Raw genomic sequence first — 27,931 nt, forward strand, 5'->3', positions numbered from 1 at the left:
TTTTCTTCTTCCTTTTATTGAAGATTTCTGCAAGCATAATACAAACATAATTCTGAGAACACGGAGTTTAGACGATATGTCTTTTGGGTTTCCTCTATCCCGTTCTGATTTATAGGTCCTGAGTGGCAGGTGTAGTGTCCTGTAGACATCCCCTGCTGTGTCGTTTGTAGGTCTCTCTTCTCTACATGTCCTGTAAATTAGTCGTTGTGGCTAGAGTTCTGGGTGTCGACGTTTACCTCTATGTTTGTTCTCCTGTCTCAAGATCTCTTCCTGCCCTGGAAGAAGTTGTAAAATGGTGACACACTACTGATTCTTCCCTGTTTCGTAGCTGGAGTGCTTCCAGGGAAGGGGCTGTCCCTTACAGCATTTAGTAGCTTATTTACATAGTCCCTTTCAGGAAGGCAGCTGAACAACTTGGTTTTAGAAGTTGTTTCCAGTCCATTATCTTTAGATACTGTCCCTACTTACTTCGTGGAGGAGAAGGCACTTAGCATCCTTTCCTCCCTTTCTTCTTTAGTGATCTCCTCAATTCTGTTGCTCTATTACTATACATACACACACATATGTAATAAATATACACAGATGTACATTATATATTATAAAATATAATTTTTAATAAATTTTATAATTATATATATATATATAATCAAGATCTATCATGTTTTGCAGGATTTTGTGACAACTGTAATTTGTTTTCCATAGTGAGTCAAAAGTGGAAACCAGTATATAATTTTTAGATTTTATTTATTTATTTATTTATTTATTTATTTATTTATTTATTTTGGTTTTTTCCGAGACGGGGTTTCTCTGTATAGTTTTGGAGCCTGTCTGGGAACTCGTTCTGTAGACCAGGCTGGCCTTAAACTCATAGAGATCCACCAGCCTCTGCCTCCCTAGTGCTAGGATTAAAGGCATGTGCACCACCACCTCTCGGATTAGATTTATTTTTAATTGTGTGTGTGTGTGTGTGTGTGTGTGTGTGTGTGTGTGTGTGTGTGTGTGTGTGTGATGTGTATGGGGATGTGCATATGAGTGCAAATGTACTAGGAGGCCTGAGGCATTGGATCTCCTGGAGCTGGAATTACAGGCAGTTGTGAGCCTCTGGACTGAGTTCTAGGAACAGAACTGGAGTCCTCTACAACAGCAGTGCACAGTAATTATTGTGTCATCTGTCACCTTTCCAGCCCCTATGTACATATTTCTGAAAGGCACAGTGTGCTTGTGGGGATCAGAGGACAACTCTCAGGAGTGTGTTCTCTTCCTGTATCATATAAGTCTCAAGGATGGAACTCAGATCATCAGACTGGGTGGCAAGCACCTTTATCTACTTACTGAGCATTTTTATTGGCCCAATTATGGAAATATTATTGGAAATAATTTGAATAATTCAATATAATAGAAATATTGTATTAGAGATGCAATCTTCTTGTTTGGCTGGAAAATGGAGTTTTGTATCATTGTGACTACCACTGGAAATAGGCTTTTACAACATTTAAACTATGTACATAGCTCCATTGGATCTTTTTAATCTTGCATTGTTTCACTGTTTTCTGAGAATTCTCCTACTTTCTTTAAATAAAATTATAATTCAAGATACATAATTGGTGGAATTTCTCACTTTTTAATGACAAGTTGTATCTTTTTGCATTCTCAGTGAACTGAAATGTGTGTTTGGTGCAGAATTCTGGCTCTAAGGTACTTTCTTTTAGAAATTAGAAGATGTATTTTTTCCCATAAAACTATCCACCAATATTGCTTATTTTAATTCTTTTGAATAGCCTGCCAGACACACTTAAAACAGTTTTTTAAATGTGTACATATATTTCTACAGGTTAATACATAGAGAAAGTAAATAAATCATGTAAGTTAAAATTGTATAGTCTGATTGGCAATAAGTCTTAAAAACTAGGTGTTTTGTCTAAAATATGGATACCTCTGTCCACTTCATTAGGGTTTTTTTTGTTTGCTCATTTTTGTTTTTCTTGTTATTTTTATTGTTTACTTGTCTTTTTCCCCTTAATACGTGGGGAAGCTTTTCAACTGATTTTTTTAAAGCTCTATTCTAACAATGAATATTACTTTGAAACTACATACTTGACCAAGTTTATTCCTATTCATTTTGGTTTCTTAATCTGTCATTTTTTTTCTTAGTATTTTCCCCTGTTCGTTTTTCCACTTTCATTGTCTCAGAATTTTCTGTATGTTTATCTTCAGACTATGAACTCTGGGGAGGGGCACTTTTATATTTCATTTAATGGAGGTGCTTTTTTATTCCATATTGTAGAACAGAACTTATACATACATGTTGTTAATAGTTTGCCATGTATTAATGGCTTGCTTGGGATGAGTTAATGCTCCAGTCCAGGTGATTCCTGGAGGAGTACAGGCTTGACACTTGTAGACACTAACTAGTCTCAGTGTCCCAAGGAAGGCCTGTATCAGTGAGACATGAGTGAGATCTGGGATGACTGTCTGTCTTGGCCTTTGGTCTGTCTATCTATGAGGCCTGCTGGTTGGAGATGTGATATAAAGCAGTTTGTTTTTAGGGTGATAGCCAGCTGCCTTTTATATCACCAGCTCAGAATGAAACACCCGAAAAACAAACTTCAGAGATATACATGTTGACACACACACAGCAATCCCATAAAAACATAAAACCAGAAGCTATATTACATATGCGAAGGACCTGTAAGATAGAAAATAATTGCTTTGACTAAACATTATAAAGCAAAGAACCCCAAAGATGCCTTGAGTTTCTGTTGGCTGTCTACTGCTGGACATGAGATCTACCCTTAAGACTGGATTGTTTCCACAGTGAGACCCCCTCAGAGAAAACCAACTTTTCATTTGCAAGTGACTACCTATTAGGGATAGCTTCTATGTTAAGGATGGGGCCTGTGTTCACTTTTCTAGGACCCCATTTGGTGAAGACTCATGCAGGCCCTTGTGCATACTGCCACAGTCTCTGAGTTATATGTGTACCAGCCCTGTCGTGTCTGGAAGGCCTTGGTTCCTTGGTGTCCTCCATCTCCTCTGGCTCTTACACACTTTCCACCTCCTCTGGGAGTTCCCTGAGCCCCGAGAGAAGGGGTTTGATGGAGATACTCCTTGTAGGGCTACGTGTTCCAAAGGTCTCTCACTCTCTGCACATGTTTGACTGTGGGTCTCTGTACTTGCTCCCATTTGCTACAAGAAGATGGCTGCCAGGCATAGATCTGTGAGTACAGCAGAATGTCCTTGTGAGTCATTTTATTGCTGTATTCCTTTAGCAGAACAGTAGCATTTTGTTTTCCCTAGATCCCTAGCCTGTCTAGTCTCCTCTTCTTGGCCCTCATGCAGCACAGGGCACGAGTTCTATCTATCTCATGGCGTAGGCCTTATTGTTTGGTTACTCCTATAAGCCCCTATTGCACTAGCATATTGCACTAGCAGGTCACTCTTGTAGATCAAAGGGTTTGTAGCTGGTTTGGTGTCTGCCTTTCTCCTTTGGTAGCTTCCAGAGTACCTTGCAGTAGCATGACAACTAGCTCATAGAAATGAAGCCTCTAAGTAGGCACGAGCTTGATTTCTCCATGTTCATTGAGTTGTTTAGAGGTCGTCTTCAGCAGCAGGGCCTTATTGTCAGTGTGTGGAGAACCACCAACAGCCTTGGCAATAGCCTGGGTTATTTGAGGGTTCCCACGGGACTTTCTGACCAAGAACTAGATTAGCTGTAACCCATTCCTGGTACTGGAAGCTTTATTTGGTAACAGGAGATGTCAAGTTGTGGCTCTGTCTCCCCCACTGTTTGGCAAATTCATTTAGATTGACTTCATATATGCATTTATGATAGGAAGCTTATAGTGTATTAGGTTTCCATATGACCCCTTCAAGTGTTCCTTGGTTTTAGCTGTCCCTCTCCATTTTCTCTCTCTTGCCCCATCCTATTCCAACCCCCCAACCTATCCATCCATAACTAGCTATTCATTTCCCTTCCCTAGGGAGATCTCACCTTCTTCCTAGTCCCTTACTCTCTACCCAGGCTCTATGGTTATATGGATTGTAGCTTGCTTATCAAAGACTTAACAGCTAACATCCACATATGAGTGAATACATATCATATTTGCCTTTCTGGGTCTAAGTTACCTCACTCAGGATGATTTCTTTTCTAGTTCCATCCATATACCTGTGAATTTTATTTTTTTTATAATAATGAGTATAAATTCATTCTGTAAAATGTGAGTAATAATTCATTCTGTAAATGTACCAAGTTTTCTTTATCCATTCATCCATTGATGTTGTTTATTAATAGGTGGCAATTATGAATGCAATGAGTATGGTTGAGCAATTGTCTCTGTGGTAGGATGAAACATCCTTTGACTAATGGTTAAGAGAGGTATGACTAGATCTTGAGGTAACTTGATTCTCATCTTTCTGAGGAACTGCCACACTGATTTCCATAGTGGCTGTACAAGTTTGCATTCCCACCAGAGGTAGATGAATGTTCCCCTGTTTCCATATCTGTGCCAGCATGAGCTATCACTTTTAAATTTGATCTTGACCATCCTGATTGGTGTAAGATGAAACCTAAAAGTATTTTAATACGTATTTCTCTGATAATTAAAGGCATTGGACATTTCTTTAAGTGCTTCTCAGTCATTTGAGTTTCCTTTTTTGGGAATTCTGTTTAGATCTGTCTCCATTTTTGATTCTTGGTATTTGTTTTCTTGATAGTGTTTTGAGTCTTTATGTATATTGGATATTAGCTCTTTAGTTGGTAAAAAGTACTTTTCAGTTCTGCAGGCTGCCATTTTGTTTGAATGGTGATGTGCTGGCCATATAGAAACATTTCAGTTTCATGAAGTTCCATTTGTTAATTATTGTTCTTAATTTTTGTGTTATCAGTATTCTATGCAGAAAGTCTTCCTGTGCCAATGAGTTTAAGACTATTCTCCATGTTCTCTTCTATTAGGTTTAGTGTATCTGGCCTCATGTTGATGTCTTTGATTCACCTAGAGTTGAGTTTTGTGTGGGATAATACCTATGAAAATATTTGTTTTTTTTTTTTTACATTCAGCCATCCAATTTGACCATCACCATTTGTTGAAGATGTGTTTTTAATTGTTTTTGTTTTGATTTTAGCCCTGAGGTTGATACCATTCTGTGTCTTTTTATTGGAAAATTGTGATCATTGATTTTGAGAATTATCAATGAGTAATGTTTGTTGATTCCAGTTACTTTGTTATTGTGGTGTGGGTTTTATTTTATAACTTTTTCTCGACAGGCATTGGTGGCACACGCCTTTAATCCCAGCACTTGGGAGGCAGAGGCAGATGGATCTCTGTGAGTTCGAGGCCAGCCTGGTCTACAAAGCGAGTTCCAGGAAAGGCGCAAACTACACGGGGAAACCCTGTCTTGAAAAACCATCAAAAAACAAAACAAAACAAAACAAAACAAAAAACAAAACCTTTTTTTCTCCTTCTTTTGATCTGATATTATTGATTACTTATATTTTCTCAAATGTGCTTAAGCTTTTCAGGTTGAATTTTTCCTTCTAAAACCTTTTGTAGGGCTGGACTTATAGATACATATTGTTAAAATTTGCTTTTATCCTGGAATGTCTTTATTTCTTCAGTATTGTGACGGAATGTTTTGCTGGGTGAAGTCTGGGCTGGCATCTGTGTTCTCTTTGGACTTGGAGAACATCTTTCCAGACCCTTCTTTTAGAATCTCCATTGAGAAATCAGGTGTTGTTCTAATATATGTTTACATATTATTTCTTTGGTAGGGTTGCTAGACTCTAGAGGAGATGTATTGTCCTTGCTGTTATTGATTATGCTTTTACAGTGGCTTATAGGCCAGTTTGGGATCATTGTAATTCTAGGTGCTGATAACTGGTCTTGTCTTTGTTGAGTGGGTGTTCCATTCCTTGTATTCTGTTGCGCTCTCTGGGTGGTGGTGTGTTGCCTGGTAGGAAATGCTTCTAAGATCCTGCTTGGTGTGGCCATTGAGGGTTCAAGTTAGAATGTGTTTCTTGGTATTGGGGGCTGACACTTAGGGATGAAAATGGGCTGGGGAATGGGCTAATGGGGTCCCCAGGAGGGAAGAAATAGGCGATGCCACCAAGGTCTGCTCATTCCTCTGGGAATGGGGGCAGAGAGGGAAGAGTGGCAACATCCAGCAGTCTGCTACAAAGCTGGGAATGAGACTGGGGGGTTGGATTTGGAGCAGAGGAATGAGAGTGAAGATCTGGAGGCTTCCTAGCTGTCTCCCTGGCCAGCATACTTCTCTATATTATTTTTTGAAATCAATATACCAATGCTTCAGGTCTAGTCTGCCATCACTAGACCCAACAGCAAACTTCCTGTACACCTCATACTACTAGATACTCTTTTCCTTGGTCCAGAAAAGTTTGCTGTTTCCTCCAGGTCTGGAGAGGAACAGATATCTTTTGTATCCCACGCTGCAACTACAGGGTTATATAAAAGAATTTTTGGTTCTGTGTGTTTCTCTCTCCCGCCTCCCTTCTTGCCTGTGTAAGGTCATTGGAAACTTTGGTATCTGGGCCTGCTCTTGCTGGAGTATAACATTCTGTAACTCTCAGACTCATGTGAGTATATAATATATAAGGGGGATAAAATGTGTGAGAATCTTAAAACCCCAGAAGCTCTGCATAGGGACAACAGCAGCCTGGGAGTGTGGCTGACTATGGACAGATATTCTCAATTTGTTGCGTCATGTCGTAAGTGAGACTTGGATCCCCTTCTACTTTAATACAGTTTGTTATGTCGTTCTTTCTCACAGAATTGAGGAAGTCAAATAAAAAGGATTCAGTGAGTAGGAGAGAGAAGGATAGAATGTGAAGAGGGTGCATTTTCCATAAAAAAAAAAACAGGTCAAAATAAAAAGGGGATTTTTTAAAAAAAATTAAGAAAGATATTTGACACGGAGTAAAATACCATTTTATCCTTGGGCAAAGACTAGATTATTCCAAAATGGAAGGGGAGAGATGAAGGCATTATCAGGAGGTTCTCTTGACACCACAGGACAACCAAATGAGTTGTGAAGGCTTTGTGGAGGATGAGTCACGGGATGGATGCAGTGATTACTGAAGGTTATTAATTAGCAGATTGTATTTGTAAACTTATATGCATGTATGTAACAATTGTAATTAAAGAGTAAGAGGACATGGATTTGAGGGGGGGGGGAAGGGACAGAGGAGGAATTGGGCGAAGGAGAGGGCAGGAGAGGGGTGTAAAGAAAGTATTCATGTATGAAATCCTCAAAAGGAAAGTTTAAAATACCCCTAAGGTCAAGTCTTAGCTCGTTCTTATGAAACTTGAAACCAGTCATTTTTTAAAAGTTGGGTTAAGTTATTTATCTTCTCTGCTAACGAGTGGTTTAAAAAATCAGATTGTATGGTTAATCGAGATGATTATGTTTTTTGCTGTCAGACATTTTGGAAAAATGACTTTAAAGAAGTCGTTTATTTAAGGATTTGTTTTAATGGCTCAGCAGATAAGGATACTAGCTACCATGTCTGAGAACCTGAACTCCATCCCAGGACACACTTGGTGGAAGGTGACAGCTGACTCCAGACGTTGACCTCTGACCTCCACATTTATATGTGCACAGATGTGCATATACTCAAAACACAGAAATAAAATTCAATGAAAATTTAAAGAATCTCTTAAATGCCACTTTATAAACAATGATTTTGGTGCCACTTTGGCCAAAGATAACTCTATTGCTTTGCTGGTTCCTAAGCTTCCTGTAAAACCCTCATGGCTCAGCTAAGTCTATGTCATTCACTACATCTAAGTAAATAAAAACTACATATAAACAAACTAACAAATATAACTCTAATGAACATTTCTTTTCCAAGTTAGTTTTTACAAAATACTTGAACTTATTGGTTTTATTCTCCTTTTCAATCTTCGTTATCAGTCTGTTGACTTTCTACAGAAGTCCGCCCCCATGAGAACAAAGTGGGGTACACTTGGAAGGTGCTGGGTCATCACGCACCATTTTGATACTAAACTCAGATGTCCTGAGAATGGTGCAAGACAAATGGTGTTAACCAGAGAGGGAGCACGCATCACTAATCTCAGAAGTGTGGTTGACTTCCCAATCAGAATGGCAGCCTGAGCTCTGGAATGATCGCCTGTTTTGCCCTTCCTGTAAGGCCTGCTGGTTAGAGATGAGATGGAAGGCATCTTCAGATCCCTTTTCTCACATCACTATGTGGCTGTGAGGCTGGCCCCTGGGTTCTCCTCCTCTGACTACTTCTTTATTTTTTTTTCTCCCAGATTTCTCCTATATATTTCTCTCCTGCCAGCCCTGCCTATTTCTCTCTCCTGCCTCATTATTGGCCATTCAGTTCTTTATTAGACCATTGGGTGTTTTAGACAGGCACAGTAACACAGCTTGACAGAGTTAAACAAATGCAACCTAAAAAAATAACAGACCTTAGAATAATATTCTATATTTCCCCCTTTTGTCTAAATAAAAATAAAAGTTTTAACTTTAACATATTAAAATTACAAAATACAACAAAAACAATTATCAAGTAGGAATTACATTTACAAAATTCTGTCCATTTGTAGTTAGCCTATTCAAAGAAATTAACGCATTAGCTATCCTTTCTTAGTGAATCCAAAGTTTTACACCTAATTTACTTTCTATCATATCTGAGGAAAACTGCAACTATAACTATGTAGCCTCCATCTCCATCAAAGGCCCAGAAGGATGGGATATCACCTAACAACAGGGACATTTGGCTACCTGGACAGTGACCCAAAGTTCCTCTGCAACATTGGTGTATCCATCTTCAGCCTACAGGCCCAGAATATCTGGCAGACTTTTCAGTGAAGCAGGAAATTTGAAAGACTGCCCTTTGCCAAAACAAGGAAGGGCAGTCCTTCAGGTGTCCTGAAGAATATCTGGCAGACTCTTCTGTGAAGCAGGATTTTGAAGGCCTCTCCTGCCTTGCTTTGGCAAAGTTCAACAGTTTTTTTCCTCTGGGTCCTGCATGTCCAGTCTGCATAGCACATAGCCAAGCAGTCAAAGGCAAGAGCAGTTTCTTTGCCCAGTGGATAAGCTTGCCACAACAAAAGCAAACTCCATAAGGAGTTTCTTCAATTCTCATCATCTCTGAAGTAAATTTGTGCTGCCAGGAACAGATGTGTCTCATTGTCATGAAAAACTTTATGTTAACAAACCGTTTTAAATGCTACATTCTGTAGGTCTTTAAAAAGTTTGAAGATCATCTATCTATCTAAAATATATCTCTATATGATCTGGAAAGCATACCTAACATATCTACAAATTTGATTATTATAAATGACTAATCACTAACCTGTGTTTCCTGATTAGCCTATATAGTTTATTATAACAGCTTTCAAAAATGAGAAATTTATCTTCCATTTTAAAATAAACTGCATAGGTACAATACCTTAAACAAGAATAGAAACATATATACAATATGTTGTAACAAAAATAACCTTAAATTCTTATTAATATGCAAAAATTCTTTAAACAAGAGTAGAAACATATACACAGTGTAACAAAAATAACTTTAAATTTATATCAATATGCTGTATTCCCCTAAATGATAACAAACATCTATAGCCCACCAAATAATTAAAAGTCTCCCACACTCCTCTTGGGGATGTGGACATTGTGTTCTTCAAACTGCTACCTGCTGTCTGTGAGTGAAGTATCCTTAGGGGCCCAGAGAGAAAAATTTGAGATAATGACCAAGTCCTGGGAAGATCAGCAGTACCCTTTGCTAATAAATATCACCTGTCACGTTTTAGGAGGTCTTGCCTGATCAATCCTGATCCATATTAATGCTGAAAGAACCCACAGTCTTTCATCTCCTGTGAGAACAAAACTCCAAAGCATTTTTTATTTCCTCTTCACAAATATATTTTTTGACTTTTTAAAAGATTTAAGGCATTCTTAAGGTATACAGGCTGATGTATTTCAACAGTCCCTCTTTCAATTTCAGGTCTCTCTGCAGCTGTCCTTTGCTTTTCAAGAATTAAAAAAAAATCAAAATCAACACAATAACATACACTATCCAGAATTCCTGTGAATTTCCCATTTTACGTGGCTTTTTTCCTTTTATATTCCTTTTACTCTCTCTTTAAAGACTTTATTATTATTTTTAAACTGTTCATTTCTTTCTATGACTATACCCTTTTTCTTTTCTTAAGCCTATGCACATTGTTAAGCACACTATAACCTGTTCAGAGGTTTTCTGTCTGGACCTCTTTTATTGCACATCTTCAGCCTCTTTGACTATGTGTGAGTAAACCTTTTGACTGCTCACCTACACCTGGGTTCTTTGAATGCAGCTCTCAGCTGGCTTGGCCTGCTTCTCAGGTCCTGAAAGCCAAGCCTAAAGCTCATGGCTCAGTTGGAGTTTCTGACAGAGAACTGCCTTAAACCTTCCTAGCTATGGAATGCAGGTACCTGAGCTGCCACAGGTGTATTTTGCTTAGCTTGCCATTTTTCTTTAGCTGCTGCCTTACCGGCTGAACAGCAGCACCTCTTAAAGGAACCATGTCCTTTTTCTTTTACTTTTCAGGTTTCCCATGCCCTGGAGATATTTGAGGGCTGTGTTAATTTGCCAAAATGTTGTTGTTCGTTTTTGTTCATTTGGGGGCCCCGCCACCCAGCTCCCAAATAAATCACACACAGAAGCTTATTCTTATTTCTAAATGCCCAACCTTAGCTTGGCTTATTTCTGGCCCACTTTTTTAACTTAAATTATCCTGTCTGCCTTTTGCCTCTGGGCTTTTCCCATTCTCTTACTTGTGTAAATCTTATTCTTTCTCTGTGGCTGCTGTCTAGCTGTGTGGCTGTGTGGCTGGCCCCTGGGTGCTCCTCCTTCTCTGACTATTTCTTTCTTTCTTTTTTCTCCCAGATTTCTCCTTCTATATATTCTCTCTGCCTTGCTACTGGCCTGTTCAGTTCTTTATTACACCATCAGGTGGTTTAGACCGGCACAATACCACAGCTTCATAGAGTTAAACAAATGCAACATAAACTAAAGTAACACATCTTAAAATGATATTCTATAACAAATTAGTGTGTGTGTGTATGTGGGTGGGTGTGGTCTCTGTGTGTGTGCACACACACACACCTGTGCAGTGAACTCATTTAGTAGTTATTAGAGGTATACAGATAGCTGATTTTAATTTCCATAGCATGTCCCTTAAATGAGAGGGAGGCATAGGAGAAATGGGACAATGATTGGAAACATCTGTTTGCTTGTTAAGGATTGCATATAATTTCTTACAGAGCTCACTAAGGACACTCTCGCATACAGTATGTGAGAGAAGATTAGGCAGGTAGGTTGTGGGATGAATCACTTAATTGTAAAATTAAACATGATTTTATGCTACAAAATGGCTATTTTAATAGCAGTCCTGTGTTGGAGGCACCTGTGTCTCATTGATAGTTAAGACTATTTAATTAAAACTCTATTACTTCCTTCAATTTAGGTATTTCTTTAAAACACTTCTTTAAACAATTTCTGTGATGTAAGGACGTAGATACATGTATAATAATTTGTTTGGAATGAAACTGTCAAACTACTCAAAAAAATGTCACACTTGGCTCCTCATTTTGTTAGAACAGTTCCATAAAACATTCGAAATATACCATAGACATTCTGAATATGTAGGCACTTATGAACTGGCTTATATTATTGTATAGACAGAATTAGACGTTATCCTTTCTTGAAACTCTTTTCATTAAAAAAAATTGTGTATGTGTGTGTGTACAGATGTATGTGCAAGCTACGTGGTATGGGTGTTCTCAGAGGGTGTCAGATCCCCAGAGCTTGAGTTCCAGGCATTTGTGAGCTGCCTGAGGTGGATGCTGGGCACTGATCTAGAGTGCTCTGGGCTACACCATTCTCCAGCCCCCCCTTTTTTGTAACCTATTTAAGGCTTATTTTCCTTTGCCTGTTCAGTTCTCACTGACTGGTCATTCTCCTTTTGAGATTGGTACAATGTGGAGAACTCCATCTGATGCACAGTTACCAAAATTGAGACTGTATAGGTAATGGAGACTTTTTTTTCAGGAAAGTGTCTGGAATCCTTAACTTGAGGTACAAGATTCTTTAAAATTTGATTCTTCTTGTCTTTCCAATCTCCAACCAGTCACCCTGTGCTTTGCCATATAGAATGGACCTCGGAATCTCCAAATTCATGATGTAGTGCCAGATTCTTGTGTCTTAATTAACATGATGCTCACTGTTCTCCCCAGACTGCCATGCCTTACCTTCCCCAGCAAGCTTCCGTAGTTCATTATCTTTACACCGATTCTCAAATCCTCTGAGTATAAGGATCTGATTTTGCCTTTCTTATTAAAGAGCTCCTCGGTTCCCTGTGCCCTTGCTGTTGACACACTCAACACTCCATACTGTTATGCTTAACTTGGTTTCCTCTGATCTCTACCAGGGGCTGACGACCTGCTTTAGATACACTTGAGTACACTGTGGGCAAGTATGGCATGTGGTGATGAGTGATGCTCTATGAGACTCTGAAAATACAAGTAACTGGGTGAGGTAAGAGACCCATGCCTACACTCCTGCCCAATTACTTCTTAAGTATCCTGGGCCACAGCCATCCCTTCTTTCTTCAGATTTAATCATTTCCCCAGACACACATTCTCAGTCATTTTAATATTTGGTATCAGTGTTTGGCTCACCATTATATGTTCCTGTTTTAATATTATGGAATAGAAATCTCTGTCTTCTGACTTATTTGTTTATGTATCTCTTTCTCTCTATGTATCTGTGTATCTATCTATCTATCTATCTATCTATCTATCTATCTATCTATCTACCTACCTACCTATCTATATCTATATGTGTATCTTTCTATCTATCTACATAATAAAATCTACTTATTAACAGACTTAGACATACTCTGCAACAGATATCTGAGCATTTGGCTATGCTTCTAAAATATTTCTTTCTAGGTTATCTTTGCAGTCTCCTCTTTCTTAAAATTTATTAATTATTAGTAATCCTTGGATTTTGTATTTAGTCCCTTCACTTCTATGATGCTATATCTCTGTGTCCAAGCAAGCTCGTTTGGTCCAGTGGCCATTTTTTAAATCACTAATGAGATATCATTACAAATCTATTCCAACATGGTTGAGACCTTGTGTTTTATTTTATTTTATCAAGACTTTTTTTATTCATTTACATACCAATCACAGATCCCCCTCTTCCCTCCTCCCAGTCCTCCAGCCTCACCCCCCCAACCCACCCACCCCCATTCCATCCTTCAAGAAGAGAATTGACTCCATGAGGAGTCTGCAGAGCCTGGTACATTCAGTAGAGGCAGGTCCAAGCCCCTCCCCGTGCCTCAAGGCTGTGTGAGATGTCCCACCATAGGTAGTGGGCTCCAAAAAGCCAGCTCATGTGCCAGGGATGGATCCTGATCCTACAGCCAGGGAGTCCCTTAAGCAGATCAAGCTACACAACTGTCTCGCTTTATGCAGAATGCCTCATTCTGTCCCGTGGAGGCTCCACAGCTGTTGATCCAAAATTCATGAGTTCCCACTAGTTTGGTTTGGTCGTGAGACCTTGTGTTTGATGTCTAAGCCTTCCACATTTAAGAATCTACATTACATGGCATACAGTAAGTCTCAAAGCCAGTCAAATTTAGGTGGATCACACATGTGTTCATGACCTTGGCTTGACTTGTGTTCGTATTCCAAGATTCGGGCATCAGAGAATGGCCTAGTAATCTATGCTGTGGCATGAATTACAATGTGTGTGTGTGTGTGTGTGTGTGTGTGTGTGTGTGTGTGTGTGTGTGTGACTGTTTGTGTGATGCATGCTTTTTGCATGATTGCATCTATGTGCTGATGCACATTCATTTGGGGGACCAAGGAGGCTATTGAGAGAATTTCTTTTTGACTGCCTTGAGACAGGATCTACCACTAAACTAGGAGCTTGCTATTTTGCTTAGACTCACTAGTCAGTGGGCTCCCAGTGACTGCCTGTCTCCCTTCCCTAATGCAGAGCTATGCAGCTGTATCTGTGTTTTCACATGGGTGCTGGAGATTTGAACTCAGTTCTTCATGCTTTCCTAGCAAGCACTCTTGTGTATGTAAACATCTCTCATCCCTGAATTAGAATCTTCAGAGTCTTCCTTGACAGCCCATTTCTCTGCTCTTCTCTGCCCCCCCATACTGGGTTTGTTAATGACATCTTACTTACCTTTTAACACCTGTCAAATAAACTCACACCTTCCCAGACTTGTTACCTAGACCTCCCATTCAGCTGTAATTTCATCAAGCTGCCATCATTTCTTTGCCCAGCAGCGGCTTTCTCTCTCCCTGCCTGCTGACTAGAACTTTGCTCCTACCGCTGTACTGTACTGGAGTAATCTTTACGAAATGCAAAGCCATCACATCTCCTTAAAAGCCTTAGTAGCTAGCTATAACACATGCTCAAAGGACCTGCATGCTTCTTAAACCCTCTCCTGAACAAGCACACTTTGTCCCACTCTCCACTCCAGCCTCCTGGCTCCTATGGGAACCTGGTTCCGCATTCATTCCTTCAAGCCACAGGCCACTGCGTGTTACATATGACAGTGGTCTGCTCTTCTCTGCCTGGACCCTCACTTTTCCTTGTTTTGTTTAATTCTTGTTTAATCCTCTAGAAATACTCTTTGGCATTGCTTCTGTAGAGAATGTTGCATCTCTTTGACTTGGTCACATCTGTGATTTTTTTGGTTGTATGTGCGATCATATGATGAATGGTTCTTTTCTTGATTTTTGTTCCTCGAGAACAGACCACACACTGATTGTGGTCATTCTTGTATGCCCGCCACCAATGTTCTGTTGAAAGGAAAGTTGATCAGTTTTTCTTTTTCTTTGCAGATTTGCCATCTCATGAATAATGACCGTTTAGAGGAAACAGAGTAAAGGATATTTACATTTTTAATATTTCCCAATTCAGAATGGAGGCACAGATAGCAGCCAAAATGGGTAACTTTCAATTCAGAATGATATTTATAGCATTACAAAATATATGCTTCACAGATTGAACAGTTAAAATAACTGCATTACTGTTTCTTGTTTCTCAAATAATAACCCTGAGCTCCCTAAAATACAAGTAAAAATATCCCTCTTCTTTCCCTTTTTAGAAGAACATTGCACAGTGATTTTAGAGGAAATGTCACAATTAATCCTAGAAAATATGCCAAAGGCTGAGTAAGTACTTTTGTGGTAATCAAGATTTTGGAAACCATGTGTAATATTCCCCTATTCTGCTAGAGCTGTTTGACCTTATATGGTAATATTGATCTGTACCTGCATCTGTCTCAGCGTGTGTGTGTGTGTATATGTGTGTGTGTGTGTGTGTGTGTGTGTGTGTGTGTGTGTGTGAATGTACAATACATACATGATATAAGTATATGTAATTATTTGCAAGTATGTATTCATCAATTTAGGTTATTAATAACAATGAAATAATAACAACACTACTATTTTGGGGTATTATGCCATCCACATGAATTTTGTTTTAATACTTTGCTTTCTTTTGTTTGTTTTTTAGCTACTCCAGCTTATTCAATGATTTTGTTGAATCTGAGTTTTTCCTGATTGACGGAGACTCCCTACTTGTCACATGTGTGTGTGAGAATTCACTTCAGCCAGGACAGAGTCTCCATTTCTTCTACCTGGTTGAGCGCTATCTGCTGGATGTTATTAGCAAAGGAGGACAGTTTGCCATAGTTTTCTTCAAGGTAACACAGACCAGCTGAGTTTTCTAGTCTCTGAAGACTGAAACCAGAATTCATTAAAATAATTGATTAGGCACAAGGACTCTTATAGCAGAAGTGGCCTCGGACTTATGATCCTCTTGCCTCTGCCTCCCAAGTGAAAGGATTTCAGGTGTGCACTACCACACCTGGCTATGACTAAGATGGTTTTTATAAAATTGTATAAAGATTTCGCCTCTGACTGCAAAGTAAAATGCATTTTGAAAAGTTTAGAAGATGAGATGGAGGCTAAGGCACAGAGGATCAAAGTTTGAAGCCCATTGGAGCTCCCACAGTGAGTTGATGAGTAGTCTAGCCAACCTGGAAAGACCTTCTTAAAAGAAATAAAGATCTAGAAATGCAACTTAGCAGTAGAAGACTTGCCTAGTATACTCAAGACTGTGAGTTCAATCTCCAGGACAAAACAAAACAAAACAAACAGCACAAAATAAATAAAATTTCAAGGGAAGAAGAGAAGAAAACAATTACCCAGCATTGCAGTGTTCAGGAATAAACACAACTAGATTATTTTGTAATGTGTAATGATAGAATTTTACTAGATAGAGTCACAAGAGTTGGTCAAATTCTCAGCAGTGGACCCCCCTCCGACCTCAATTCTAGTCCTCTAACCCTGAGACCTACTCTGCCTTCAAAACTCAACAGGCAGTTTATTTGAGTACATTGTTAGGTGTACCTGAGCCCACATGAACTCACTAACTCTGTTTTGCTATTGTGTGCTCTGTTATAAATATCAATGAGAGAATACCATATTTGGTACAATTAATAAAATTTTGACAATTTCAAATACAGGTATATGTACCTGCTACCATATCTTCCTGTTCCTATACTCAGGGCAGCTAACGCTCTGCTCAAGGATTCTGGTGTGGATTTGTTCAATCAGTTTGCAACTCATGTGACTGTATATTTCTGAGCATTGATAGCCAGCAGAATTTTGTGCAAGTGGCCAGGGTTCTGCCCTATATTTGCAATTTGTTGTACCAATTTTGGTCTACTGAGAAAAACATATGCTATTTAAGAAATGGGAGAGCACTCGGGACTAATTCTGTAGAATAACATGTTCCCCTTCAGTTCCCAATTCCAGAAAATTTATAATTACAAATTACAATTTTCATAGTTTTTTTCTATTCTTTTTCTTTTTGAGGTGAGGTTGGACAGGAGAATGACTAGAAAATAGAAAGGCAAAGTGTAATGAATGCTGGGTACTACGGGCCTGCTTACACTTAAGTCCAAAGTGTAATGAACTCTGGGTACTGTGGACTTGCTTTCCCTTAAGTCCAAAGTGTGATGTACTCTGAGTACTATGGACTTGCTTACTCTTAAGTCCAAAGTGTAATGAACTCTGGGTACTATGGACTTGCTTACTCTTAAGTCCAAAGTGTGATGAACTCTGGGTACTGTGGACTTGCTTACTCTTAAGTCCAAAGTGTAATGAACTCTGAGTACTATGGACTTGCTTACTCTTAGGTCCAAAGTGTAAGGAACTCTGGGTACTATGGACTTGCTTACTCTTAGGTCAAAGTGTGATTTATAGCATATATTTGTGATACAACAAAATTCCAGGGTCAATTTACTGACTAAAGGGCAGAAAAAAAACCCCAAACCCTGCTGTATGATATTTCTTCAATGACCTTAATGATAGGTGTTAACTGCCTGAACTAATAAAATACTAAATGATACTTCTCCAATAATGTACTTTACCTCCTTCTCCATAGGATGCTGAATATGCATACTTCAATGTCCCTGAACTTCTCACCCTGAGAACTGCTCTAATTCTGCACCTTCAGAAGAATACCACCATGGATGTTTGGACTGACTTTTCTGGATGCTTGTCAGAAGAGTGGAATAATGTCTTGGGTCAGAGTTGCCCATATTTCTTGATTATTGCTGACGAAGGCCTGAACAACGAGCAGACACACCTTTTCAACTTCGTAGTCATTCAGTCTTGGGCAGTGAAGGTCAACATTGTGCTCTTTTCAGGGCAGAGATCTGACATCCTCCGCCTTTATGCATATTTTATGCAAAGCTCACATTCAAAGCAGATGTTTTTCGAGAAGGTAATGTATATCTAAAAGATGATGTTCTGAAATTTTATAAGCATTTCTAAATTAATTCAGGAGATAAGGCTCAGTGGTTAACTAAGAGTGCAGACTATTCTTGCACCCATGTCTCGGGTAGTTCATAACTGCCCATAACTCTGGCTCCAAAGGGATTTGACATCTCTGACCTCTGTGTATACTACACTTACATACACATACCTACATAGATACATACATATATACAGACAGACAGACAGACACACATACATACTCACAAAACTAAAAATTAAATAAATCTTTAAAAATAACTATCTTGATCCAATATTGACTCAACCCACAATATAGAAACTATTATAGATTTAGTAGGATGATATATAGGTTAATAATGATGACAATAAATTAATAGTAATGACATATAGTAATTTGCTAAGGACTTCTTGTCATATAATAGTTCTTAACACTTACGAATTATTTATATTTAATATTCACAGAAGTCGTAAGAGCCAGGCATAAAAATTGTCTATATTTAAAAATGATGAAATAGATACTTGAAAATGTAGCCTGTTCAAAAACACTACCAAATGAGTGATATAAAGGAATGTAGAATTGATGAGAAGCAGTGTTACTCTGTCCCCTGTGTCCTCAAATACGTGTGGTGTGTGAAATCCAAGTTAATGAAGGCCAGAAAGACATGAAATCAGAGGCAAAGGTATGTCTCTGTTGCTGAGATCTACTAGTCAAATGATACATTATGTGTTTGCCTTTAGTGAGAACACACCAGAGCAAAGTAAAATAAAGAAAAGAAAGTGATGGATTTACTTCTTCATGAATAGCTTCAGTCAATAATTCATTGGCTTTTCAAACAACCAGAATTCAAATTCCGTGATGGTATTATTTTTTACCTATGTTGGTATATTTGAGAACTAGTTTGTTGAAATTTTCAGCATAAAGAATGTTTTCTAACTTTATAAATAAATATAGTTTGCTTATTTTTCACTAGTTAATGATATATGAATATCATTCCATAGCTCATCAAAGTAGCTTTAGAACCAGTTAACGTGTGTCCCTCTTTGAGAATTGCATCATGCCCATCATTGCACACTGAATATGTGCAAATAGTTGTTATGACATGACAGGGTAGTTTATTCTGCTTTTATTAGGATTCCTATCATTAAAGTATTCCTAACTCTGACTGCCAATTGTGAGAAGAAATAGGCCTAGGCTTTATTTTATACCTGGGACAAATATTAAATACTGAGTTTATGTTGTGGTTATTTTTTCTTTTTGTAGACCGCGTCTCACTGTATAGCTTAGGCTGGCATGGAACTCACAAAGCTATACTTTCCTCTGCATCTCTGGATGTTGGGGTTGAAGGCATGTGCCACCATACCCAGCCCGAGGTTATAGTATTCTGTTCATAGCAGTTTCTGAATCAGAGTTCTGAGAAATCTTGCAATATTCTGCCTAGAATAAATTTTAATGGACAATTTTATTTATATATTAATTTATGCATAATTAATTAAAATTCACCTTAAAGAGGCTTTTTTTTTGCATTAACCAATTTGAGGGGTATTTAGAATTTAAAATACAATGAAATACATCTTACGACTCCATGTGTAGACTAGTAAATGCCCTTGAGACTGCTGGCAATGACTGTTTCCAGCACCACATGCCCATGGGGAGGAGAGTCTGGTCTCTTCTCAGGTGCTTGGTTGAAATGTGTCATAGTGAAACACACTGAATTTATATTATTTGTAACTTTGTGAAACTGCTAAAAATAAGGTGCTAAATTGCCAGATGAGATAAATAAGTATTACCTTCTTCCAAGGATTTCTAAACATTGCTGACCATCATCCTCAATTGCATTAGTGTAGATTTTAAACTGAGGACTCTATTGCAATATAATTATTTCTTAAATTTCTGAGTTTTATAGCTGGGAAATAGTAATTTTATTTATAGCAATTTATCATACTTTGTTTTGCAGTTTAAGAAGGTGGTTATGATTGCTTACAAAACCCTGATTCGACAGTTGGAAAAATATAGAGACCTGGATTTAACAACTCTGTTTGGAGATTTAAAATTCAATAATATGGTGGGAAAGGTAATAGAACTTGAAAAAAATGCTTTTTAGTTGAGCTATCTTTTCAAAAGTGTGTGTGTGTGTGTGTGTGTGTGTGTGTGTGTGTGTGTGTGTGTGTGTGTGTGTGTGTAGGTCAGAGTATACCTTGTACATCACTCCCAGTGTTTTGCCTTGAGACCAGCAAGCTTCCAGGATTTCTCTGGTCTGATGGGCATGACTACAGGCTTACTGTAGCAGTGGAGAGTGGGAGAGATACTAGCCATCTTCCCCCTGTTCCTGGTCTGAGTAGAAATGTCTCTATTTCCCCCTATAAGTAGGACTAAGATGTAGATGTGTCTAGACTCTGATGTAAAGAAGATGACCCCGAGCTTCTCCTACTGTTCATACCGTGAACACAGTAGTGTGAGTAGACCTCAGTACTGTTGCTTCCCCTTAGGTTCATTGTTGTCCTGTCACAGCACACGTTTTCTAAGGCTGCATGCCTGGTGTACGTCTACTTCATCATGGTGTACTGTTTTCTTAGTATGGTGTTGGTTCTGTTTGCTGTATTTCCTGTTGAATTTCTGCCTTGGTTGACATCCATGATACTGTAATATAATTTTCAGGTTTTGTCTTGTCTTACATGTATGTGTAAGGTCTTATGTGCTTCATAGAAAAGATCAGAATATTCACACTTTCTTTTTATTATTCTGAAATACTGTCTAGATCAGTGGGACCATACAGTCTTTGAAAATTCGGTAGAGTTCTCTGATTGAAGATGGTGCTTATTTGTTGGGATGGTTCCTTAGTCATTTTACCTACATCATGGATCTTGGTGTACTTAGGCCTACTAATACCAAGAGAATCAATTCTGTAATTTGTTCTGGGAAATCAGGAGTTTCACTCTTTCAAGTTCGTTTCCATAGAAGTTTCTAAAGTAGACCTTTGAAATGCTTTTCTGTCTCGGTGTCATTCTCACTTATTTTTATTTCATACACTTGTGGTTTCTCTTATTTGTTTAATGATGTTTATCTAATTCCAGCTTGAGTTTGCAACTATTAACAAGATATACAGACTTCTACTCTCTTAGTTTATGATTTCATCTTTTACTTTCTTTTGATTTTCTTGTTTCTTTTTATCTATTTTTTTTGAGCAGAGCATCTAATTGTTCTATTTTCTCACTCTTGATGTTAAACATTGTTTAGTCTGATATGTTTTTCTCTGAACAGTGCTTCCATTGCACGACATAGATTTTTATATACAGATAATAATCTTCATTGTATTCCATAGATTATTATATTTAATGATTTTATTATAATTTTTAAGAAATTATTTAACTTCAGTCTGCATTTTTTTTCACATGAATGACTTAATAGAAAGTTTAAAAGTTTGGACAGGAATGATGGGATGGTGGTTAAGAGCATTAAGTGCTCTTGCAGAGGACTTGGAATTTAATCCCAGCACTCACATGGTGGTTCACAACCATCCATAACTCCAGTTATACGGGATCCGATGCATAACATCTATGGGTACGAAGCATATATTACGTACAATTGTATGTGCAGGCATATACTCACACCTTAAAGTAACATGAATAAATCTAAAAAAATGAAAATTAAAAATTTCAGATTAAAAGATTACTTTTAAAAATAGCCTTTGCATATCTAGGGCAGATTCATTATTTCTTATGATTGTTCTAATTCACTCTTTATTGATATCAGTCCTTTGTATTTCCCATAAGATTGTAGGATCTCTTTGGTCTCTACAAAGTCTTGAGGTATCACAAGTATGATAGGGAACTGGATATATTCTCCAGATGGAATATATTATTTCTTGCTTATACATTTCATCATTGTTGTTTCCTGGTACTACTATTTTTCTTTTAAACTGATGCAGAAGAGGAGATTTGGTGCAAAGTATCTATAAAAGTACCCAATACATTCAGAAAGTTGATTGCAATGATATGTGTTGCTTCCAGTCATGTGGATTAGCCACAAAATTATATATGGATATACTTTAAGAAAATATAAGATGAGGGCTGGACAGTTGGCTCAGTGATGCAGAGATCTTACTCTCTTGCATATATACATGCAGGCAAAACCATTCATATTCATAAAATAATTTAAAATATAGTGTAAAGAGCATAAAATTTCTTGTGAGTAATCCAGTGCCTTGGTTAATATAGGAATGCGGGAGGATAATGTATCTCTAAATTTCATCAATAGAATTATAGTATTTAGATTCAAGAATGTGATGGTATTATTCTGAATACATTTCCTTATGTCTTACTTGCTTATATTGTCAACACTCAGAGGCAAGACTCACATATTTAGAATATATCCTTTAAGTGACATCATGTATTTTACAGTATTAATGGTATGTTAGATGCACACCCTTTTATTACTTTTCAAAATTGTTACATACATATTTTATGATTTCACTAAAATTCTAACAAGTAATATTTTTATGGACATATGGTGTTTCTTGAATGCTAGACATTTAAATTGTTTGAAGATTTGCTTTTACAAATCATTCTGTGATGAACACCTTGGTGTACATACATGTCTACAGGCAGATTTTGGATTGTTCCTCTAGGTTAGGTCTCTAGAACTTGAATGAAAAGTATCAACATATTGACTGTCAATTAAATGTGTTGTCATATGCCTTTGCTTGTTTATAACTTCATTAGCAGAGTGTAAGGAGTGACAAACCATGATTTCTGGTGCTGTCTGTTATTGAAGTAGTAAAAGATGAAAAAGTACTTTGATATCATGGAAGTTAAAAGTGCAATTTTTATATTACTAAAGAATATAAGCTGTTTTACTATTTTTCTCATTATTTGAGTTTCATTGGAGAATTAGTATGAAAAGAGTCATGTATTTCCTTGTTGATTTACAGGTGTTATGCATGTATTTGTTAACAGTTTTTTGAAATAGTTTTTACCACTCAAAATTTTTGTTCATAATTTTCTTAAGCTGAAATAGCTATATTCTTTTTTTTTTTTTTTTTTTTTTTTTTTTTTTTTTTTTTTTTTTTTTGGTTTTTCGAGACAGGGTTTCTCTGTGTAGCTTTGCGCCTTTCCTGGAACTCACTTGGTAGCCCAGGCTGGCCTCGAACTCACAGAGATCCGCCTGGCTCTGCCTCCCGAGTGCTGGGATTAAAGGCGTGCGCCACCACCGCCCGGCAGAAATAGCTATATTCTATATGGTCATATTCCCCCATTTCTTACTATAGGATCACTTATGAATAAATATAGTTTTCTAATTATCCTGACATTATAATTTTCTGCTGTGACAGGCTTGTGAGACTCTATCTCTGCTTAAGCAGCTCTGGCCAGAAGGATCTGACATCCGACGGGTCCTCTCTGTCACTTCGTGCTCCCTCTCCTTGGAAATGTACCACCATATTTTAGAAAACAGAGAGAAGAAAGCATCCAAGCAGACAGGCCAAGTCCAACAGGTGTAGTTGTTACACTGGGATACATGACTGCTTCTCTGTTTTATTGTTTTTCACCCACCGTTTTCCCCACTTGGCACTGGTATTTTCTCTTGTGTATATGAACTTTAGAAATAGGAAAATCCCTACAATTCATGTTATAGAGAAGTATGTTGCTCCATGATTTAGTGTGTTACCTACAGGTGTTTCATGTAGGATATATTCAGCCCCTGTCACCCACAGGCAGGCAAAAGGAGAAACCACCTACCATGCTCCTGTGCTTTGGGCTTTTCTGTGTGCAGTGTATGGAATGCTCAGGAAAGCCTTTGCAGGACTAGCTGGGAGAGACTACTGTTCTTAGGTTTCTTTATTGCAGAAAAGGTCAAGAATTTTGCTTTGCAGTATCTCCTTAAATATAATTTTCAATGAAACCTTTCTACATGATTAGTCATCCAATTTTAAATCATCCCTAAATCATGATAGTAAGTCAAACTTTTCTCTCTGGAACTTCTAACCATTAGACCTTCCCTGGGATCTTAGAAGTGTCCCAATGAAGTCTTCTTGCTCCCCAAACAAGTCAAATGTTTGACAATAACAAAGATGTTCTTGTCCCATAATGCTAAATATATCTACTTACTTATTCGTCTTGTCATTGTGAACTTACACCTTTTAGCTACATTGCTACCCTGCTGTCCTCATGCTGACAGTTCATAATATTGCCTTCAGAGTAGGTTGCTTAGACAGAAGAGAGTATTTAGCATGTAGCTTCACCCAGCCAAGGTCTGTGAAACCTCCCCTTCATCACCTGGTTTATTAGCTTAAACCTGTGGTCTCTGAAAATACTGAATCATGTCGTATACCAACATCTGCAAAGCTTCCTTTCCCCTCTATCTCAGACATGTTTAAACACAGCCTAGTTTTTGGGTAAGTGCTGTCTCCGAATTGGAGAATGTATAAACATGGAATTCTCACATAGAGGGCTTGGCTTCAGAGTTTGTGCTTCCACAAATTGAGTGTGTAGTCTCCCAGCCAGCTCTTCTCTACTCACCTTCTTTAATTTCCTCAGGAAAAGGGTAATTGTTTAACCCTGAAGGACATGGAAGACTTCTGTAAGCTACATTGCCTCAGTGTGGCTTTTCAACTCCATCTACCTCTTTCCCAGCGAGCTCGCTCAAGATTCATCACTTCTGGTTGGATTCAGGACCTCAAGACTGTCTTTAAAATGGTAAATATACTCTCCTTTCACTTCTACTTTTGTTTTAACTACTTCAAATATATGGACCACATTAACCTTCAAAACAGATTCATAGAGGGCAGTGTTAAATTTTGGGGGTCTTCAAAAGGTCAGCTTGCTTACATCAGTCACTTGACTAGTGTTAACAATTATATTAAGCAGAAATAATAAGCATCATGGCATGTATCCAACCCAAAGAGGAGCTTCTTAAAATTTTCCTTCTTAAAATTCTGTCAGCATTAGGGTTTTCTGTCATTAACAAGGAAGTTCCCAGTGACTACCACATTCTGCTTTGAGAAATAGCTGAGGAAATAAATGCAAGGCTTTATGATTTTTGTCATTACAGATTATGTATGGATAGAGAGATTTTGGAGAACTTGGGAAAACTGAAAGCAAAAATCTCTTTAGTCTTCCGTGTAAATCAGTGCAAGACTCCGTTAACACTTCAGTTTATTCTCTTCATTTTAAATGAACAATATATATATATATATATATATATATATATATATATATATATATATAATTTATATTAGCCATATATACTCTCTTTTAGGATCCTGAGATAAACAGTCAAGAAAAGTGTCTTATGCCCAATGGAATTAGGAATGTGCTTTTCCAACTTGGAAGTGGAGTGAGATAAACATCCTTCGTCATCCGACCCCAGCTCTTTCAGACAGTTACATTTTATAGAGAAGACACATATTAAATTTTAACAATTATCATGAAGGAAGAACTAGAGTATTTTAGAATTTGATAATGAAAAGATCTAGCCAAGTTTGCAAAGGTTTCTCTTAAGAAGTTATATGACTCAAGTCCTGGAGGATAGATAGAAGTTAGTAGGGTGGAGGGAATGGAAACCAGATTTTGGGAGAAGAAACATTATGCGTGATTGTCCTAACAATAGCATGGCCAAGGAACTGGGGTCCATCCAGTGTATCAAGGACAGAGAGTAATGGGGTTAGTGATGAAGCTGATGTAGTGGGTGAGAGACAAATCAAGTAGACAAGGGTACATCAGGGTAGATAAGTTTATCATAAGTTCATTGGTGCCTACTAAATGGTTTTAAGCAGGCTAATGGGACTTCTATTTTTTAAAAAGTGTTTTTGAGTTGTAATGTAGACCACACAGTGTAGACACAAACCTTGATTTGGGGTAATTAGGGGGTTATTTAGCCACATACCTATCGATGGTGTAGAGACTAAGGAAGTGACTTTTGAACACTCTAGACTTAAGGCTCTGAGTATGTGTCTTCTGTAGCATTCTGAAGAGTGACTTAAGCATAACTGGAGGCAGCTGAACTGCATGGAGAGTGTCCCTTTCTTACTCAAGGAGGAACAGCATTTGCATAAATGCCCTGGTCAAAGTACAGCATGGGAGATGTGGAGGGAATTCATGAAGGGCATTGATTTGAGTGTGACTAAAGAGGCGATTAAGTTACATTAATTTTACTTGGTAGTGCTTGTGTTACATTCACTACTACTTATATACATACTACTATATTAGCACAGTGTGAACTGTGGTTGGAAACTGAAGGTCAGGTATAGGGCACAAGAATGATGGTTCAGTTGGTAAAGCACATGCCTCGCAAGCCTGAGAACCTAACTTTAATCTCCAATGTAGAAGCATGTCTGAAATCAAGTCAGGTGCAGCAAGACTCACTTGTAATCCCAAGGATAAGCAGATGGAAAGAACACTTATTGGCCATCTAGCTGACTTGGTCAAGGTCCAGGCCAATGAGAGACCCCTGTTGCATACATCAAGTGGGATATATGTGGGAGCCCGTTCTCGGGTTCCTCGTGGCTTTACCCAGCAGGTCCGCATAGAGGATGATTAGACCACGGGCCTGAGTGCAGGTGTCTGAGATGGTCTGCACTTGGCTGTGCTGGGGGAGGAGGTCTTTTGCTCCACCCCTTGGCGTCTCTATAAAAACCCTGGGGCAGAGACAGTCGGGGCCGTTGGAAAAGGTTCCAGGCCCTCTCGAGGCTATCCTTTATTTTCTATCTGTTTATCTCCGCAAGATTCTCCGCAATAAATCCTTCTATCTAATATTTCCTGCTGCTCGCACTCAAGAAAACTCTGGGGAACTGTGGGGGTGGTGGGTAAGCGCCCCACAGAATGGCGCCCGAACAGGGACTAAAGAAAAAAGAAAAAGGAACTAAAGAAAAAAGGGGGGACTAAAAAAGGGGGGACTAAAGACAAATGAACAGGGACTAAAGATAAAGTAATAGGGACTAAAGATAAAGGAAAATAGTTTTATTACAGAGTTTTTGGCGAAAGTGCTGAGTCAGCCCTGCCAGTGGATAAGGCATGCCGGTGTTATGGAAAATATATATTTTTTATATATATTGAGAGGCAGGGGTTTTATCCTCGAGAGAAAAGGAAAGCGGACTGGAAGGATGTCTGATGCTGCAGCGAAATTCTCTTCTGTCAAAATTTTCTATCTTCTATCCCTTTCTCAATTTCTATCTGTGAAAAATAAGCATAAGGCATAGGGTAGTAAAATAGTGTAGGAAAAACTTAGAAATGTAAGATTGTGTAGGAAAAAATAAGTAAGGCAACTAGACAGAAAAACTCTACAATTTTCTAACTTTGGGGGCTATGAATGCAAACTGGGAAAAAAATCTTTCTTTGGGCTTTATGGGTAGTAAAAAAGCTCTTCTCTGAGCTTATGGGGAAGAAAAAGTTTCCTATGGAAGCTTTTGTCCTGGGGACAGCTGAAATGCAAAGTCCAAGCGACAGGAGAAAGTGATTTCTCCCTGAGGCAAAAATGGGGGTGTAAAAAGCCAAAGTTTAAAGTTGGGAAGTTTTGGGAAAAGTTGGTCTTTCTCCTGGGGAAAAAAATCTTTCTCTTAAACTATAAAGCTTTTCTTGGAAAATTTGGGGGGAAAATTTCTCTAAAAAGCCTTCATTTTTCTCAAAAGCTCTGAAAAACTAAAGCCTTTAACTTTCTCTCTCAGAAGGACAAAAATTAGAATCACCTGAAGATATTAGTATGGGGACCACCTGTGACTAGCTCAAAGGGAAAACAACAAGCCTTAAGACAGCAAAACCTCTCCAAGTTCTCTTTCAAGCTTTAAAAATCCTCCCTGCAATGCAGGAGGCAGGGACAAGTTCCTAAAAACCTCTTCTAAGCTCTGTCTCTTCAAGCTAGTAAAAGACAGTGGGTCAGAGTACCCTGAGGGAAACACTTGGGAGAGTGTGGGTAAAGAGCTACAGAGAGCCCAAAAGGGCCGGAAACTTTACCTGAGAAAAGCAAATGCCAAGCTTTTCAGTTACAGCCCAGTTGAGGCATCAAGGGTTTTGTTTCTGAGTGAGCGTCTTTGAAAAGGTGCTCTTAATCTTCCTAATGCAAAGATCCCCTGAAGCATGC

The 27,931-nt window shown here is 38.2% G+C and overlaps 1 protein-coding gene across 2 annotated transcripts in view; it reads left to right on the forward strand.

The window, feature by feature from the left end:
• The window catches only part of LOC128119147 (probable ATP-dependent RNA helicase DDX60), a 108,074-nt gene that overhangs the window by 1,825 nt on the left and 78,318 nt on the right, over window positions 1-27,931 (forward strand). Inside the window, exons 2-9 of one of the 2 annotated variants that reach the window (XM_052752348.1) lie at window positions 12,456-12,562; window positions 14,896-15,003; window positions 15,162-15,228; window positions 15,572-15,761; window positions 17,510-17,851; window positions 19,818-19,934; window positions 23,190-23,351; window positions 24,394-24,552. In XM_052752348.1, coding sequence (XP_052608308.1) covers window positions 14,976-15,003; window positions 15,162-15,228; window positions 15,572-15,761; window positions 17,510-17,851; window positions 19,818-19,934; window positions 23,190-23,351; window positions 24,394-24,552 — 1,065 coding nt within the window. In that variant the 5' untranslated portion in view covers window positions 12,456-12,562; window positions 14,896-14,975. The remainder of the gene's footprint in view (window positions 1-12,455; window positions 12,563-14,895; window positions 15,004-15,161; window positions 15,229-15,571; window positions 15,762-17,509; window positions 17,852-19,817; window positions 19,935-23,189; window positions 23,352-24,393; window positions 24,553-27,931) is intronic. The other variant, XM_052752349.1, reaches the window with a different exon arrangement.

This window comes from Peromyscus californicus, unplaced genomic scaffold, assembly GCF_007827085.1.
Source record: "Peromyscus californicus insignis strain IS unplaced genomic scaffold, ASM782708v3 Scaffold_23__1_contigs__length_62951481, whole genome shotgun sequence".
Classification (NCBI taxonomy): Eukaryota; Metazoa; Chordata; class Mammalia; order Rodentia; family Cricetidae; genus Peromyscus; species Peromyscus californicus.